Below are 16,519 nucleotides of genomic sequence, written 5' to 3'. Positions count from 1 at the left end.
GGGGTTGGGGGGGTGCTGTTTGCCAAGTTCGTCATGGCACCGCACCAGTTGCACCCCACTAAGGACGGCCAATTTATTTGATCAAAAATAAAGTAAAAATAATAATTGTGAAGTATTTTTACAATTTAAAATAACTGATTTCTATTTGAATATATATTAAAATGTAATTTATCGCTGTGATCAAAGCTGAATTTTCAGCATCATTACTCCAGTCTTCAGTGTCACATGATCCTTCAGAAATCAGAAATTCTAATATGCAGATTTACCGCTCAAGAAACATTTCTGATTATTATCAATGTTGAAAACAGCTGTGCTGCTTCATATGCATTGCATTCTTGCCACAGGAGTTACTTTTACTTTACTTTTAGTCATTTAGCAGACGCTTTTATCCAAAGCGACTTACAAATAAGAAAAAGTAATTAAAACTAAAAGCTAAAACTCTATAAATATTATATATATACACATTTAAGAAAATAAAATTTTCAATATAAGGAGTTGATTTATTTCAAAAATAAAAGAAAATCTTACTGAGCCCAACATTTTGAATGGTAGTGTATGATGAACTCAGTATATTCGCAGACAGATGTATCTGACGGCTATGACAGCACTGCACACCATACATCACTTTCACACTCAAGGATGCCACACGCGTCACTGGATGCATTGAATGCGAATGGAAGAGAACTGATATCCGTCCCCATGGTTACCAACTTATGATGACGCGTCCTAATAGAGCCACTGAAAGAGAAGAAATCTTGACATCTGCATTGTCCCATCACTCTGCAGAAAGCAAGCAAACAGTCATCAGAGACTGTCAAAAGCAGAGCATTGTGGAGGTACCATTGTACTGAATAATTGCCATATTCATGTACCATGGAATTTACATGGCATAGGCCTATTTTCAATATGACAATGACATGATATTCAATGACAACATACAAAACATAAATGTCTCACAATACTGTGGTATATTCTTGGGAGTACCACCATGTAAATACCATCACTCATGAATTTTAGTACCATGGTATAAATCAGAGTACCATGATATTACTGATACCATCATTGTACCACCACTGTACTTCTTGTTGAGAGGTTAAAAAATGTCAAAAAAAACAAAAAAACATGGCACATATCCAATAATAATAATAATATTAATATAGCTATTATCATGGTGCATGTAAAAATGAATAAATAATGAAATAAAAATCTATCCAAAAATAAATAAACATGGTATTATTCTGGTATATGTAAATAATAATAATAAACCAAATAAAAACAATAATTAATAAACATAATTAAAAACATGTTATTGACATTGTATGTGTAAAACAATTATAAAAAACAAACAAACAAAAAAAAAACAATACAATAAAAAAATGACTATATCACAATATTATTATGGTATATGTAAAATATGTATCATCATCATCACATCATCATAATCAATAAAAAAAATCAATAAATAAAAAAAAATGATCATGGTAGATGTAAAAAATAAATAACATAGTATGAACCAGGTACCATAAAAAGCATGGTATTATGATGGGACTTGTCTGTGGAGGATACATCTCTTACAGTAAATAACTGAAATGGAGGAGAGAATAAACACTGGGGGGCAACAGTGCCATGTGGTGTCCTCGCAGCTGTCCGATTGGCTGATTATTCAGTGGATTTCTCCAGTTGGGATGATATTCCCCGTCAGGGTCTGTCCTCTCTCACGCTCCACGAAGAGCCCGGCTGTAAATAGACAAGTGCTTGAAATGAGTCTCCCCATGATGCTAATTACCGTACGACTCACAGCTGCAGAATTTCTGCAAAATGATGGTGGTTAAATAAAGCAACAAACTTTATTACTCTAATTCTCTCATGTGTAACACCCCTTAACCGTGGTATATTCACTGTAATTTCTCATAACATATAGCTTTTATAAAACTGCCAGCATTGATACAGAATGTGCAGTTACAGATGCATTAATTGACATTTACAGGATTTCATGGAGTTGCATAATACTTAAAATAATTGTAATAATGGCACTCAATAGTAGGAAAAAAACATGGCACATAGCCAATAAAAAAATAATTAACATAGTAAATGTAAAAAAAAAATTTAAATAAAAATAAATGCAAACAAAAACACAATGTTATCATGGTGTATGTAAATAACAATAATAATTATCATAAAAAAAATCAACAAAATTAAAATGACAAAACATGATATTTAAACTTACAGGTGTGTTAATTGACATTTACAGTATTTCATGGAGTTGCATAATATTTTAAATATTTTTTAATAATAGTACTCAGTAGGAAACATATCATGTATATTTAAAAATGATATAACAATGGTAAAAATATGTAACACACACACACACACACACACACACACACAAAACAATAATAAAAAAAACTATATTATCATAATAGAGAATGGGTTAATAATAATAATTATTATTATTATAAATAAAAAATATAAAAAATAAGTAAGAAACAGGATATTTACAGTTACAGGTGTTAATCTAAATTTACAGGATTTCATGGAGTTGTATAATATTTTAAATATTTGTAACAATAGTACTCAATATAAGGAAAAAAAAACCACATATCCAATTAAAAATAATATTTAAAAAAAAATCTATAAAATGAAACAAAAACACACTATTATAATGTTATATATTTAAATAATAATAATAATAAGTAGCATGATATTTACAGTTATAGGTGTGTTAATCAACATTTACAGGATTTCACAGTGTTGCATAATATTTTAAATATTTGCATCATCATTTCAGGGAAATGAATGAATATTCATGCACAATTGCAAAGCAGGATCTATCCTGAGGGCACTATAGACAAGGTTTGATGGCGGCAGTCTTACCTGAACTCCACACGAGTTTGACAGTCAAAGGAAGGCTGGGTCTGAGTAAAGCGGTGCAGGGACATGCTTTGTCTGACGCCCAGGGACTGGCACAAAAGAAGCCATTTCATGTGTCACATTGTCATCAAAGGAAGCCAATTTTTACTCAGGCTTTTTACCCCCGAAGATTCAGTGAGCAGATGGAAAAGTCATCCGGCGTGACAGACAGCTGAGAGAGAGACGTGGGGCCAGAGAATCTCAAGCAGGCTTCTGTCGCTGTGAGCGCACGGCCCTAATACAACAGACGCCAGTCAGCAAACAGTCATTTCTCAAAGCCATTCACAAAGCACACAATCTCTCACATGAGCGCCGATATTACCGCAAAACAACTTTGATGATATGAGGTTATTATAGGAAAAGTTAGCCTGAAAAAATGAAAATTCTGTCATTTACTCACCCTGTTGTGGCTCCAAATCTCAAGGACTTTCTTCCACAAAACAAGGCATTTAACAGAATGTCCATGCTACTAAGAAACATTTTCACAAACACAGACAGAAAAAGCATCAAAACAGTTACACATGACTTGTGCACTATTTTCCAAGTTATACGTCAAGTCAAGTCACCTTTATTTATATAGCACCTTATACAATACAGACTGTGTCAAAGCAGCTTTACAGTGTTAAACAGGAAAAAGTGTATCGATAATGCAAGAGGACAATAGTAAAGTAAAATTTTCAGTTAATCCAGGTCACCCAGCTAAATTCAGTTCACAATATCATCTGTGCATTCAAGTTGACTATATTGCCATAAATTAAGTGTCCCCAACTAAGCAAGACAAAGGCGACAATGGCAAGGAAACTAAATTCCATTGGTGACAGAAATGAAAAAAACAAACAAAAAAAAACAGGCTCAGTCGGGGGGCTGGTTCTCCTCTGGCCAGATGAAACCAGCTTGGGTGGTTTAATTCCAGGCTGCAACACAGGTCAGATTGTGCAGAGGACTCGTCTGGTTCTCATAGCCTTTGCTGAGGAATTGTGCTGATGGCCGACGAGGTCTTTGCAGGGGATCTGTCTCTGGGGTGCATCTAGTTGACATGGTCTCTGATGACATTCAGGGCTGTAGAGGTCGTCTCTAGGTGCTGATCCACCATCTAGTCTGAAAACAGACTGGATCTGGGTGTTATGTGTGAGGAACAGACCCAAAGTCATTATTCAGTACAGATACCACACTAATATATTAAAGCTGCTGTCCATACGTTTTGCCTCTGTCTCCATCTCTGTTTGAAATCTGCAGTTGCAGTTATTTGCGGAATGATCTTTACGTTAGTTGTGCATCGGAATGGCTCCTCAGTGCGGATGAATCCAATGTTTTGAGGTGTATGTGTGGCTGGCAGTCATTGCACCAGTGTACTTCAGAATTACAGATACTACGTCTTGGAAGTGTAAATAATGCTATAGACTACTTCTATGGTACTTTTTAGAGCTTGACAGGTCCTGCTTTCATCGTAAGTAAAAGAGCAGCACGTAGATTCTGCAAAATATCCTTTTCATTTTTGACCAGTTCACCCTAAGCATTCATTGCAATAGAGATTGTAGTTTTGCAAAAGTTTGTCTGTTTGTATCAGCATGAGTTGCCAGTCTCTCAGTAAGCATATTGCTGGATTTGTCTGAGCTCTGCAGACTCTCTGATGGAATGAGTGTACAAGATGTGCTGAACGAGTCTCCGAGGGACGGCCTGGTCCAAAGAGACTTCTGCATTCGGGACTGAAAATAGCGTCTTGTTATGCGAATCGACACTCCATCGCTTCCTGCAGCAGTCAGGTTTTATCCTGCTATTATCTAAAGAGTGTCCCCAGCCAAAATGTCAAGTATGGTATGATTGACTGCAGCTTGTCTGTTATCCTGCAACATTTCGTGTCAGATGAAAATGTCAGCTTCAGATACATATCCTTGCAGCTCGGAAATCCGTAAAATATTTAAAGCATCTTAACTCAGAGAGCCATTTTCGTTAAGGATGTTTGGACTATCAAGGACGATTTATGTAAATTATATTCATATTTCATGCATGATAAGCACCATTACCTTGATAATTACTGCAGTCATGAGAGCGACGCAGATGGCAATGCGTGGAGCGGAGAAAACCTCAATCTGCTTGAGGAAAATGTTCTCCAACTGCTTCCCGACTTTCTGGAAGCTCGTGACGTCATTCATTTTACAACAGAGAGACTGAAAGGATTCTTGTGAAAACGATTCGCTTTACTCTGTAGGCTGAAAATGAAACATTATACCGTTTTAATTCATCCCCTATGTAGCGGATCAGAGTACATACCAGGAAGAAAGACTTCAACTTTGCAGCTTTCAATTCAAAGCTTTCAATCTCCGATATATTGCAAACAAATTTAATTACATGGCTCATCAAAAAAGAGCCATTATCAGCAGATTAAATATATTCTGGCCCCCCAAAACAGACCTCTGCTGAGTAATTACCCAGCAAGGTAATTGCAGAGCAGTGACACTCAGGTTTTTTTTTTCTTCGTTATGCAATAGGTTGCTTGGGAAATTACTGTTTTTGTTTGCTGTGTTGCGTTTACTTTTATGACGGCAGATCCCATCAGTAGCATTTAAAAGAGCGCTATTGCAAACCCAAATCACATGGGCGGCACTTCTGTCTGCATGCTGGCAAACACATTAGCTCTATAAGCGCCCTAGCTGCCAGTTTGGTGAGGCAATATACCTGTAGTTCCAAATTCAGCGAATCAGTGTGTTGACGGAACAACTACACGACTAATCATAGCATTATTATACAATTAAATTACAATTAAAAATTAAATTCAAGTTTTTCAATTCAAGTTTATTTGTATAGCACTTTTCACGATACAAATCGTTGCAAAGCAACTTTAAAGAAAATTAAGTTTCTACAATATTTAGTAGTAGCTTATCAGTATATAACACCCAGATTTTTGACTGTAGAGGAAGTAATAGTACATCCGTCTAGTTGCAAATTGTAATCTAAGAGATTCTGTGTACTGTTTTTTGGTCCAATAAGTAATATCTCTGTCTTGTCTGAATTTAATAGGAGAAAATTATTGGTCATCCAATCTTTTACCACGCTCTGTTAGCGTAGATAATTTAGAAGTTTCATCTGGTCTTGTTGAGATATATAGTTGAGTATCATCAGCATAACAGTGGAAAATAATACCGTATTTTCTAATAATATTACCAAGGGGCAACATGCATATTGAAAATAATCAAGTGCAGTTTCTGTGCTATGGTGGGGGTGAAATTCTTCATAGAGATCATTTTTTTGCAGGAAGGAGCACAATTGAGCAGACACAACTTTTTTCTAAAATAATAGACATAAACGGAAGATTTGAAATAGGTCTGTAATTTGCCAGTTCACTAGGATCTAGTTGTGGTTTCTTAATAAGAGGCTTAATAACCGCCAGCTTGAATGGTTGAAAAAGACTAGTCTTTATTTCAAGTTCACCTTACCCTGATCAGATGGGTTTCTTAAAGGGTGTGTGCATAAATCAAAGGAATAGAATTGTCATTTGATTCATTTTAACTAATAATAACAACTGTAAAGAACAGCATGAGATGCAGCAGCCAATGTTTTCTGTAGAAATGTGTGTGACTGTAGCATCGGTGCTTTAAATTGGATGAATTTAAAGCCTTCTGTGTCAAATTTGATACAAATTCTAAGGCCTCTAAATCATCAACATGATCAACACTTTGCTGAATAACCGGTTGCACACAGTCTGCTACATGCCTTCTGTTGTCTGAAGGATATTATACTTTTTAGCAAGTAAAAATCCTTTTAGCATAATTGCAAAAACGTCCATGTTCAGGTCATGGTTCATGTGCTGGGAAATCTTTACTGATATTTATAAAGTAATGCAAGAATAACTTTTGAATATCTTTTGATATTGTATTGCACTGCATTATATGTTTTCCCCCCACAATAAAAACTAAAGAACTTTGATTATAAATCTAAACATTTAAATATCATCTTTGACATTATTGGGAGATAAGAGAGTGACGACTGATATTTATATGCATTTAATGCAAGTAGTCTGTTACACTGTTATAAAGATACCATTGATTTACATTACACGCATCAGAATTTCATCTTACTTTTTCAACATCTGCATGAAATTGCATATTTTTGCTCGGTTTAGGCCACTGAATAAAACTGAGGTGGTTTTTTCCCTCTTAGACCCAGATTCTCATTATATAATACTGTTTGAGCCAGAAAAGCCTTATGTTTTAAACATTATACTCAACAAAAACACATATGCTAACTTTTTAAAAATTGTGTCTAAATGTTCAATAAATTGTTCTTTTTTTTAATAGATTTTTCATAAATAAATTCATGTATTTATGATTTTAGGCTTTGCTGGGTTATGCAAACTAAATCAAAGCACACTGTCAAACATTAAAAATGTAAAACTAAAAGAAAATATAAGGGGGAAAAAACACTAAATGAATATTTGACCAAATGTGAGGAAACCCATCACATTACCAAGCCAGGAAGTGTGCCAGACGTGTATGCATGTCTGAGGCCAGAGATGTCGACTCTGAAAGGTATGATGTGTGATGGGTTTTTCATTCGCTCATGTTCTGTACCTCATCACCTCCGGTCTAATGGGACGGCGTCACCTGCACCAGGCTTCAGAGGCTGCCACTTTATATTGAAATCTCCAGACAGAATCAGACGGCTGTGAAAGGACTCAAAAGGCCTTACAGTTGAGAGAAGAGAATGTCTTGTGCCGTGCTGAAATCAAAAATTATTATATCAAAATATTATATGAATAAATAATAAAAATAATAAAAATACAAATACTTTTCTTCATTTGTCTTAATGTAAAAAAATACTTTTATGCTTAAAATCTAAATATTCTTTAAAAAAAAATCTAAATGATATATTATGACTTATTTTCAATATAGACAATACTTGTTTTTAATATAGATTTACTTGTCTTGTTTTAAAAGCATAGTTCACCCATTATTTATTCACCCTCGTGTCATTTCAAACCTGCCTTTACAAAACACTGTTGATATACAGATGTGAATCCCTATGTCTTCATATCCAGTGACCTTCACTAATTATTGATCTGGATCAAAATATTTCAAACCTGGTAAACTTTGAACTTGTAATGTCATTGCTGTTTTCATATTTGTTCATGTAATGCAGGGATTCCTGAACTTTTCTTTTTGTCAGCCAAACCCCTTTGACCTAAAATATTTACTTGCAGATCCCTGAAATATTTTTTTAAAATAATTTTACAGCACATTCACAGTTACTCAGAATACATGACCTAAAATTAGTAATCTAATAGATTACATTACTAACTACAATTTTCATCTTGTAATTGCATTGCGCATAGAATACAGGAATTCAGGACAGCTTGAGAATCATGCCTGAAGTTGTGTGGTTGTTGATCCCAAATACTGACAGTGTGAACACATAGGTCACAGAGCTTTGGTTTGTCAGTGCCAAAGTAAAACCAAAGGCAATGCATTTCATCCAGCTTTCATTCCTGAGCAACATTTCATTGTTGGTCTAACACTGTTGTCTTTGAGAACTGCTGCTCTCTTCCTCAATTTGAACTCATTCTCTTTTAATTCACAGGATTTTATTTACAAGGGACTGGGCAAATTGTCCTGTCAGCTTCTCTGTTGTATGGTGCTCCATTTGATCAGCCTCAGCTTTGTTTATATGCCCGTCACCGCCTGTAAACCTGTCTCGCTCACTCCATTAGCATTCCTCATCAATAATTGATCACATCTCAATTCTGGAAGGAACTAACGACATCCAGTTTGAAGCTCCACGGTGTAGAAGTCCCACGATCTGTTTGATCCTCCGCATTCATGTTGCATGTAGCTTTCAAATACTGCTAGTGTTCAAGTTCCCATGCATGACACATCACGCACAATCATGCTGGACTAACCCTGCGTCCCAATCCACATGCTATCCACCCTAAAAAGTATGCAGGATTTGAATTAGAGTGACCTAAATGACAGAAAAAATGTATCAAACATAAAAGTTCCAGTGTGCAGCCCTGCATTCTAATGTTGTGCTAATATTATCCACAACCTCTTGCGCAAAGTTTTTGATATTTGACTTTCAACTTTTCTAGATGTAAAAAAGGGTGAGGAATGTGAGGTTGAAGCTGTTGCTTAATGAATGAACCTAATCTGGGCGAAAATACTAATTACCTCAAAACAATTACAGTCTTAATTAGTCCAAGTTTATAAATATTGAAACATTTACAGTGTTTTTCAACTGAACTATTTTTAACTAATGAATTTAAATGAAGTAAATGTTCACAGTTATGCACACCCATATAATCATCAGACATGTTAGTACAATCTGTAAAACAATTTGTTATTAGCTGATTAATCAGTTAATTCAATGTTGGTGCTTTTTGTCAATATTAATAATTTTATTCCATTTTTTTTAATCAGCCACTTTTATGTCACAAATCATCATGGTTTCCACAAAAAATATTAAGCAGCACAACTGTTTTCAGCATTAATAATAATAAGAAATGTTTCACGAGCTTCAAATCAGCATATTAGAATGATTTCTGAAGAATCATGTGACACTGAAGACTGGAGTAATGATGCTGAAAATTCAGCACAAAAAATTACTATATATTTAAAATAACATTTTAAATCACAATTGAAATTAATAATGAAAAATTAAAATAATTGTATTAATATAAATTAATAATAATAAATTGCAATATTTTATTTAAATTGCAATAATATTTAACAATATTACTGTTTTTAATGCATTTTGATCAAATAAATGCAGCCTGACCATTAGATACTTTCAACAACATTAAAAAAATCTTACCGACCACAAACTTGAAAGGTGGAGTACGTATATTGTACTAATACATTTATCAGCGAATAAACAAAAACAAAATGAGCAAGTTCCATATTCACATAATTCCAATTCAACAATTCAAAATCATACTTGTGAACTGAAAGGAATTTTCACCAAACCATGATATAAGTATGTGAAATGGGATGCAACCATTAAATTTGTCTGTGATTAAGACATTTTATGTAGTCAGTCCACATACATTCATCATACTGACACAGCTGTGAGTATTTCAAGAAATAATCCAGCGAATGTAGAAAAGCAAATTACTTTTTTATTTGTAAATGGCATTTACAAATGGATATTCACATAACCTTTTATTTGACAAATTTCTCACAAAAATATAACTCTTTTCAAAAAAGTTTAAATATCTGTACATTTGACATGAATGCATTTACAAGAGTGATGGACCCATCTGAAGGAGCCAGTGTCTAAAAGCAATCCTAAATCTTTGATAGTGTTCGATATTTCGTGTCACTGATAGGAATAGTGAGAGCCAAACACAGCACGACGATGCCGCTCAACACTTACCCACTGAAGGAACGAAACCAACTGTATAAATATACAAACTGTTGATGAAAAGACATTATGGGCAGCGGCACAAAGAACTCAAACATAGCACTGATGCTATATCTGATTATATTTGGCAGGTATGTGCAAAAGTGACTTTTTGTAGAACAACTAAACCATTACGAACTGTAGTTGATAAATTAATAAACAAAAAGAACATTTAACCCATTCCCCCACCAGTGAAATATCATACAAGGCACTATTATGAGTTATGAAACAGAGCGTTTAGCCAGTCGGATGTGATCCTAAAGTGAGCAAATCGGAAACATTTGTGATGAATATTCAATATAAATCTAAAGAAAATATGAAGCATAACCGAATGAGTGAACTTACTTAAAAAGTCCTTTCCCGTAATATAAAGGTGAAGCGTGTAATTTATATCTCACTAAACAGAATTGAAAAAAATAGTGACTGTTTCCCAATTTTTTATGGGCCGTCCACACAGGACACATTCTTGCATTTCCATTTGCACTGTTTTTGTTTGTATTTCTAACACCATGCGCCAGTTTCTTTGGCTATTTTCATGGCCAAAACCATAAACTTAAAAAAATGTGGTGTTCAGTTTTCTAAAGTGTTTTTGAAAAATCACAAACCCTGCCTTTAAATCAGAAATTGCTAGTAAATTTTTACAAATTATTATAAAGAAACCACAAGCAACACATTGAATTAAATGTGGAATTTTAGTAAAAAGTAGAAAGACTGAAATAGTTCTCCAGTAATTTATTTACAACTTCTAAAAAAAATCATTTATAGTGTACTTGAGTTATTAAAATTGAAAACAATCTAAATAAAATATTTAAGACCCATTCCAAAAACGATATTTGGATTTCTGCATTATTTTTAATTGGCTTATTAAAAAAGGTGCTAAATGAATGCCTTTGGCTGTTACTCTGCATCTCACTGTTTTTTCAACATTTTGCATCTTTAAGATGCACTTAAGATATTTTTGAAATAATAGACCAAATTAGATGATATTTACAGTACATTTGATCAAGTTGAGTGTTTATTAGCAATTGTGAATGGTTAATAAAGCACCTATAAACGTCTTATTTTTATTTACACTGTTTTTAACGCTAGAATGTGTTTCTGTCTGAACTGGCCCTCAGACGCATTCCACCGCCACTGGATGAGTCTGAAGTTGACATGTCAGGATACTCGATCAAAAAGAGTATTGTGGAAAGCACCACAAAGCCACAGTGTTACGCTCTTCAGGAAGTCACCAACTAATGGCTTACTCACAGTTAGAGAAAATATTTTAATATTGAAAAAATTACAAACTTCACCTTTTTAAAGGAACAGTTCACCCCAAAATGAAAATGTGCAGAAAATGTACTCACCCTCAAACCATCCGAGTTGTAATGGGTTTGTTTCTTCATCAGAACAGATTTGGAGAAATTTCGCATTCCATCACTTTGCTCACCAACGGATCCCTACAGTGAATGGGTGCCGTCAGAATGAGAGTCCAAACAGCTGATAAAAACATCACAATAATCCACACCACTCCAGTCCATCAAATTAATGTTTAGTGAAGCGAAAAGCTGAGTGTTTGTAAGAAACAACTCCATCATTAAGTTATTTGAACTTAAAACCGTGACTTTGGGCCAAAATATGAGTCCATAATTCCTGTTGTCTCTCGCATCAAAATCCTCCAACAGATTTAGAGCTGTTTTGGACTGTTTAAACTTGTAAACAGTGCTTGATCTGTGCAGATTTCTCTCCTGATTCAGATGAGATTACCTTTTCACTGGAGAAAGCAATATTATGGATGGAGTACTCTTATTTTATTTGGAAGCAAGTGAAAAAAAACAAACATTTTGATGGATTTGTTTCTGACAAACATGCAGCATTTCACTTCACAAGATGTTAACTGATGGACAGGAGTGGTGTGGATTACTTGTGGATTATTGTGATGTTTTTATCAGCTGTTTGGACTCTCAATCTGACGGCACCCATTCACTGCAGAGGATCCATTGGTGAGCACGTGATGTAATGCTACATTTCTCCAAATCTGTTCTGATAAAGAAACAAACTCATCTACATCTTGGATGGCTTGAGGGTGAGCACATTTTCAGATTTTTTTCATTTTTGGGTGAACTTGTCCTTTAAAACAATTTGTTAAATTGTTAAAAACAATTTGTAATTGCAATCATTCCTTATTAAAATACTTGAGTGTTGAAATTCCATGAGGAAGTTTGCGCTTGAATGGTGAGCATCATCCACTAGGAACGCTCATGTTCCTTAAGCAACTTGTTAAGCGCACTGCGATGATGAGACGATGTGCACAGTCTGAAGGGGCGTTCACACATACAGCCATTTCATCACACACTGAGATGCGCTGTGAGTAAAAATAAGCTTGTTTTGACAGAATCAGTTTTCCTGCCGGTACAAATGAGCATTCTGCAGAGGAAAGAGTTTGAATATAAATCGCAGCTTCACTTAAGCATCACATCATGAAGTAAATGAACGATTATCAATGCATGGATGGACTTTAAACGCTCATGATTTCTGACAATATTCTCCATGCATCATTTTTTTTGAGCAGAGAAATCATACGGAACATTAACTTCACCATTTTGTCTACAGTATCCAACAAGAGACGGATCACGTTATCACATCAAATGTCTTCACTCCTTCTGGTAGTCACAGTATCATGTTGACTTGCGTAAAGTTCAACGTTTCTCAACTTTTAAGCAAATCGCTGTATGTGTGAACACCCTTGGAATGGCTTCAAACAAGTTGCTCTCACATTGAAAACATAACTTTTTGTTTTTGTTTTCTTTTAAATACAAAATCAACACTCTCAGAGTGAGATGTAGATAATATATAATTCTCCACTCGAACAGTGAAGAACATGACGTTTTCCTGCAAATCTGTGCACAGCTTTGAGCCGCTGTGTCAGTACCGCATCCCAAACTGTGCTTGAAAGTTGCTTCGAAGAGACTAAAACAAGAAATATACCAACCCAAAAGTGACCGTTCTGACAGCATCAAACCCTCAAACCATTGTGCAAACCGTATTGAGATTGGGATCGAAGCGGACGACCTTTCCCTCGATGGATTTGGAATTGGTGTTGTACATTGGATTTTCGAATGTAGCCTGGCCGTTGTTGTTTTCATGCACAGAGCAGCCGCTGTACTCCGCTTTATCAGACTTCCTGCGATCAAATGAGAAGAAAAAGACCATCAGGAATAAGATTTTCTCATCTTTTTTCATCAGTAATTTCACTGCTGAAATTGCACCCACCTCTGTTTATAGAGATAAAAGCCAAAGCCTGCAAAAATCAGGGCAAAGAAAGGCACAAGAATCGCAACGGCCACAGAGCTGCTGTTGGTTCTGGGTGGAACCTCCGGGTTCCTGGTTGGCTCTATTATGTTCAGACCTGAATGATGCATGATGGGAAATAATAGTTTTTAATAGAGCTACATCAATCTAGGAGAAAACAGCTCATGTCAAGTGTCAAAGTAGCATAATTGAATACTTTCCGTACCCATTATATATACATAATAAATATTCACAGTACACACACATATATTATGCAAACAAAAACTTTTATTTTGGATGCGATTAATCACGATTAATCGTTTGACAGCACTAGTTATATTATATTATATAACCGGGGATAAACAGGAAATAATAAACAAGTTACACAAAACTTATAACAATATATTCAGGATTTCATATTCAATTAGAGAACAATTAATAACTACTTGTTTTTTTTCTTTCTGAAATATTGTTAATCTTCATCACGCAAAATTTGAAGAAATATTAGCTGTAGGTATACCACTGTTCCACTAATATATTTTCCAACAAAATTTCCAAATGCATTTCGACAAAAAACATTATTTTGTGAAAAACACAGTGATCAAAATGAGAGAACAGTAACCACTGTAGCAAGAAAGATGATTACAACTAAAATTGAAAACAAGTAATATACCAACACAAAAGTGACAGCATCAAACCCTCAAACCATTGTGCAAACCGTATTGAGATTGGGATCGAAGCGGACGACCTTTCCCTCGATGGATTTGGAATTGGTGTTGTACATTGGATTTTCGAATGTAGCCTGGCCGTTGTTGTTTTCATGCACAGAGCAGCCGCTGTACTCCGCTTTATCAGACTTCCTGCGATCAAATGAGAAGAAAAAGACCATCAGGAATCAGATTTTCTCATCTTTTTTCATCAGTAATTTCACTGCTGAAATTGCACCCACCTCTGTTTATAGAGATAAAAGCCAAAGCCTGCAAAAATCAGGGCAAAGAAAGGCACAAGAATCGCAACGGCCACAGAGCTGCTGTTGGTTCTGGGTGGAACCTCCGGGTTCCTGGTTGGCTCTATTATGTTCAGACCTGAATGATGCATGATGGGAAATAATAGTTTTTAATAGAGCTACATCAATCTAGGAGAAAACAGCTCATGTCAAGTGTCAAAGTAGCATAATTGTTCAAGTAAAACTGGAGTACAAAGAGATCTGGTTAATCTAAAGATATATGCAAGTGTGATTTATGTGTTACTATATAAACGAGTTATGCAAGATATTATGAAAGAGATATGAAAGATCTGCTCTTACTATAAATAAATGGTGGATGATAACTGTTGCTAGGTGTCTATAATAAGATTATGCAATTCTTTAGTTATTTCAAAAGTAATATAATGTGGTGCCATACACTGCATATATTATTTTGTATTATATTGTGTTCTGTTCTGTTGTTATATTGTATTGTATTATGTTATATTTTATTATATTACATTACATTATGAGTAACCACTGTAGCAAGAAAGATGATTACAACTAAAATTGTGGAGGGTTACAGCTGTCAGAAATGAGTAGGAAGTGTAGAGGCCCCAGCTTTGAGTGACTTCAGCACATCTGCGGCCGCAGGACAGCACTAGTTTCTCACACTGCGCTGCTGTGATCTTGCTCCACTCTTCTTCCACATTTCAATAACTGTAGTGGGTTTCTTAGCCATAACTTTGTCGCCAAGGATTTTCCAGAGAATTTCAATCAGGTTTAGATCAGGACTCTGGGCCGGTTCTTAGCTTCAAGGAACTGCTTTACCCGTTTTGCTGTGTGACGGGGACATTGTCTTGCATGAAAATTGCAGGCTGATTGGGAGATGCTTGCAGGGAAGGAACTGCATGTTGCTGAAGCAGGTTCTGATAAACATTTGCATTCACTCTGCCATGTAGCTGTATAACAGGCCCAACTCCTGCTGCAGAAAACATCCCCCAAACCAAGACACTTCCTCCTCCACATTTCACTGACTTCCTTATGCACTTGTGGTTCAGTTTTTTCCACAGTTTGACACTGAATATAATGTTTCCCACTACACCCAAATAAATTATACTTGCTCTCATCACTAAAGTGAACTTTGGACCAGTTCTCCTCTCTCCACACAACATGCTCCTCAGCAAAGGTGAGCCTAACTTTTTGATTCTTTCTGCTGATGAGAGCTGTTCAGCACTGAACTGGCAAGCAATTCCAGCTGCAGTGCTGAACCGATTCCCCACTGAGAGTCTCCACATTGTCCTGTCTTCTCATTTGTCTTACGTGGACGACCAGCCTTTTTGGGGGACTTGAATAAGTGTTGTTGTAAAGCTGCAGTATTCTAGAAATCACAGATTTGGAATGACCAGCTTCTCTTGCAGTGGCTGAAAGGGTCATCGATTTAGCCTTCATCTGGACAAACTTCTGGCCCAGGGTTTCAGTCACCTTAGAGCGCCCCATCATTTTGCAATCTCAGTGAAAATGGGAGGAATGCTGCCAGTTAAATAGGGTTTGTCTCAATTCATTTACTGTTATACAAATCTTAATATATATATATATATATATATATATACATTTTTATAATTATTGCTTGTTTGGCTGAACATAAAAATATAAATATGATTTATGACATTACTTAAATGTAGCATACCTTGTCTCTGTAGTCCAAACGGGCCATAGTCTCTACCTTGTATAAAGCCTTGAAACAAGTATGTGTTTCCTTCATGGTCAGCAGAGACCTCGAGGAGAACAACAACACAGAGATGAACATCAAGTTCTCTCAAATTCTGAAAAGAGCAGATGTTCTGTGCAATGTTACAGGATATTGCTCTCTGAATACACGTTTTCTTCTACTGCAAAGTTTAAAAATAGCCAGAGATGTGTTTTTTGAACTAATACGACAGGGCACTATTGCACCTGAGAACAAATCTATGTTCTTTT

At 35.4% G+C, this 16,519-nt stretch overlaps 2 protein-coding genes across 2 annotated transcripts in view; both read right to left on the bottom strand.

The window, feature by feature from the left end:
• Positions 1 to 13,129: 13,129 nt before the first annotated feature.
• On the bottom strand, positions 13,130 to 13,706 carry LOC107726639 (CUB and sushi domain-containing protein 3-like). The gene is made up of 2 exons (XM_016536301.1): positions 13,558 to 13,706; positions 13,130 to 13,468 (listed from the first exon to the last, which is right to left on the bottom strand). Exons 1-2 carry the CDS (start codon positions 13,704 to 13,706, stop codon positions 13,309 to 13,311), a joined length of 309 nt encoding a protein of 102 aa, XP_016391787.1. The 3' UTR covers positions 13,130 to 13,308.
• A 566-nt stretch (positions 13,707 to 14,272) lies between these two features.
• The window catches only part of LOC107726638 (CUB and sushi domain-containing protein 3-like), a 274,484-nt gene continuing 272,237 nt past the window's right edge, over positions 14,273 to 16,519 (bottom strand). Inside the window, exons 68-70 of the mRNA XM_016536300.1 lie at positions 16,230 to 16,317; positions 14,525 to 14,660; positions 14,273 to 14,435 (exon numbers count right to left, since the gene is read on the bottom strand). Of these exons, the coding sequence (XP_016391786.1) occupies positions 14,276 to 14,435; positions 14,525 to 14,660; positions 16,230 to 16,317 (384 nt within the window). The 3' untranslated portion in view covers positions 14,273 to 14,275. The remainder of the gene's footprint in view (positions 14,436 to 14,524; positions 14,661 to 16,229; positions 16,318 to 16,519) is intronic.

Source organism: Sinocyclocheilus rhinocerous, unplaced genomic scaffold (assembly GCF_001515625.1).
Source record: "Sinocyclocheilus rhinocerous isolate Xijiao unplaced genomic scaffold, SAMN03320098_v1.1 scaffold5, whole genome shotgun sequence".
Taxonomy (NCBI): Eukaryota; Metazoa; Chordata; class Actinopteri; order Cypriniformes; family Cyprinidae; genus Sinocyclocheilus; species Sinocyclocheilus rhinocerous.
The sequence above is the reverse complement of the archived record's forward strand: the minus strand, read 5'-3'. Positions and strand labels throughout refer to the sequence as shown.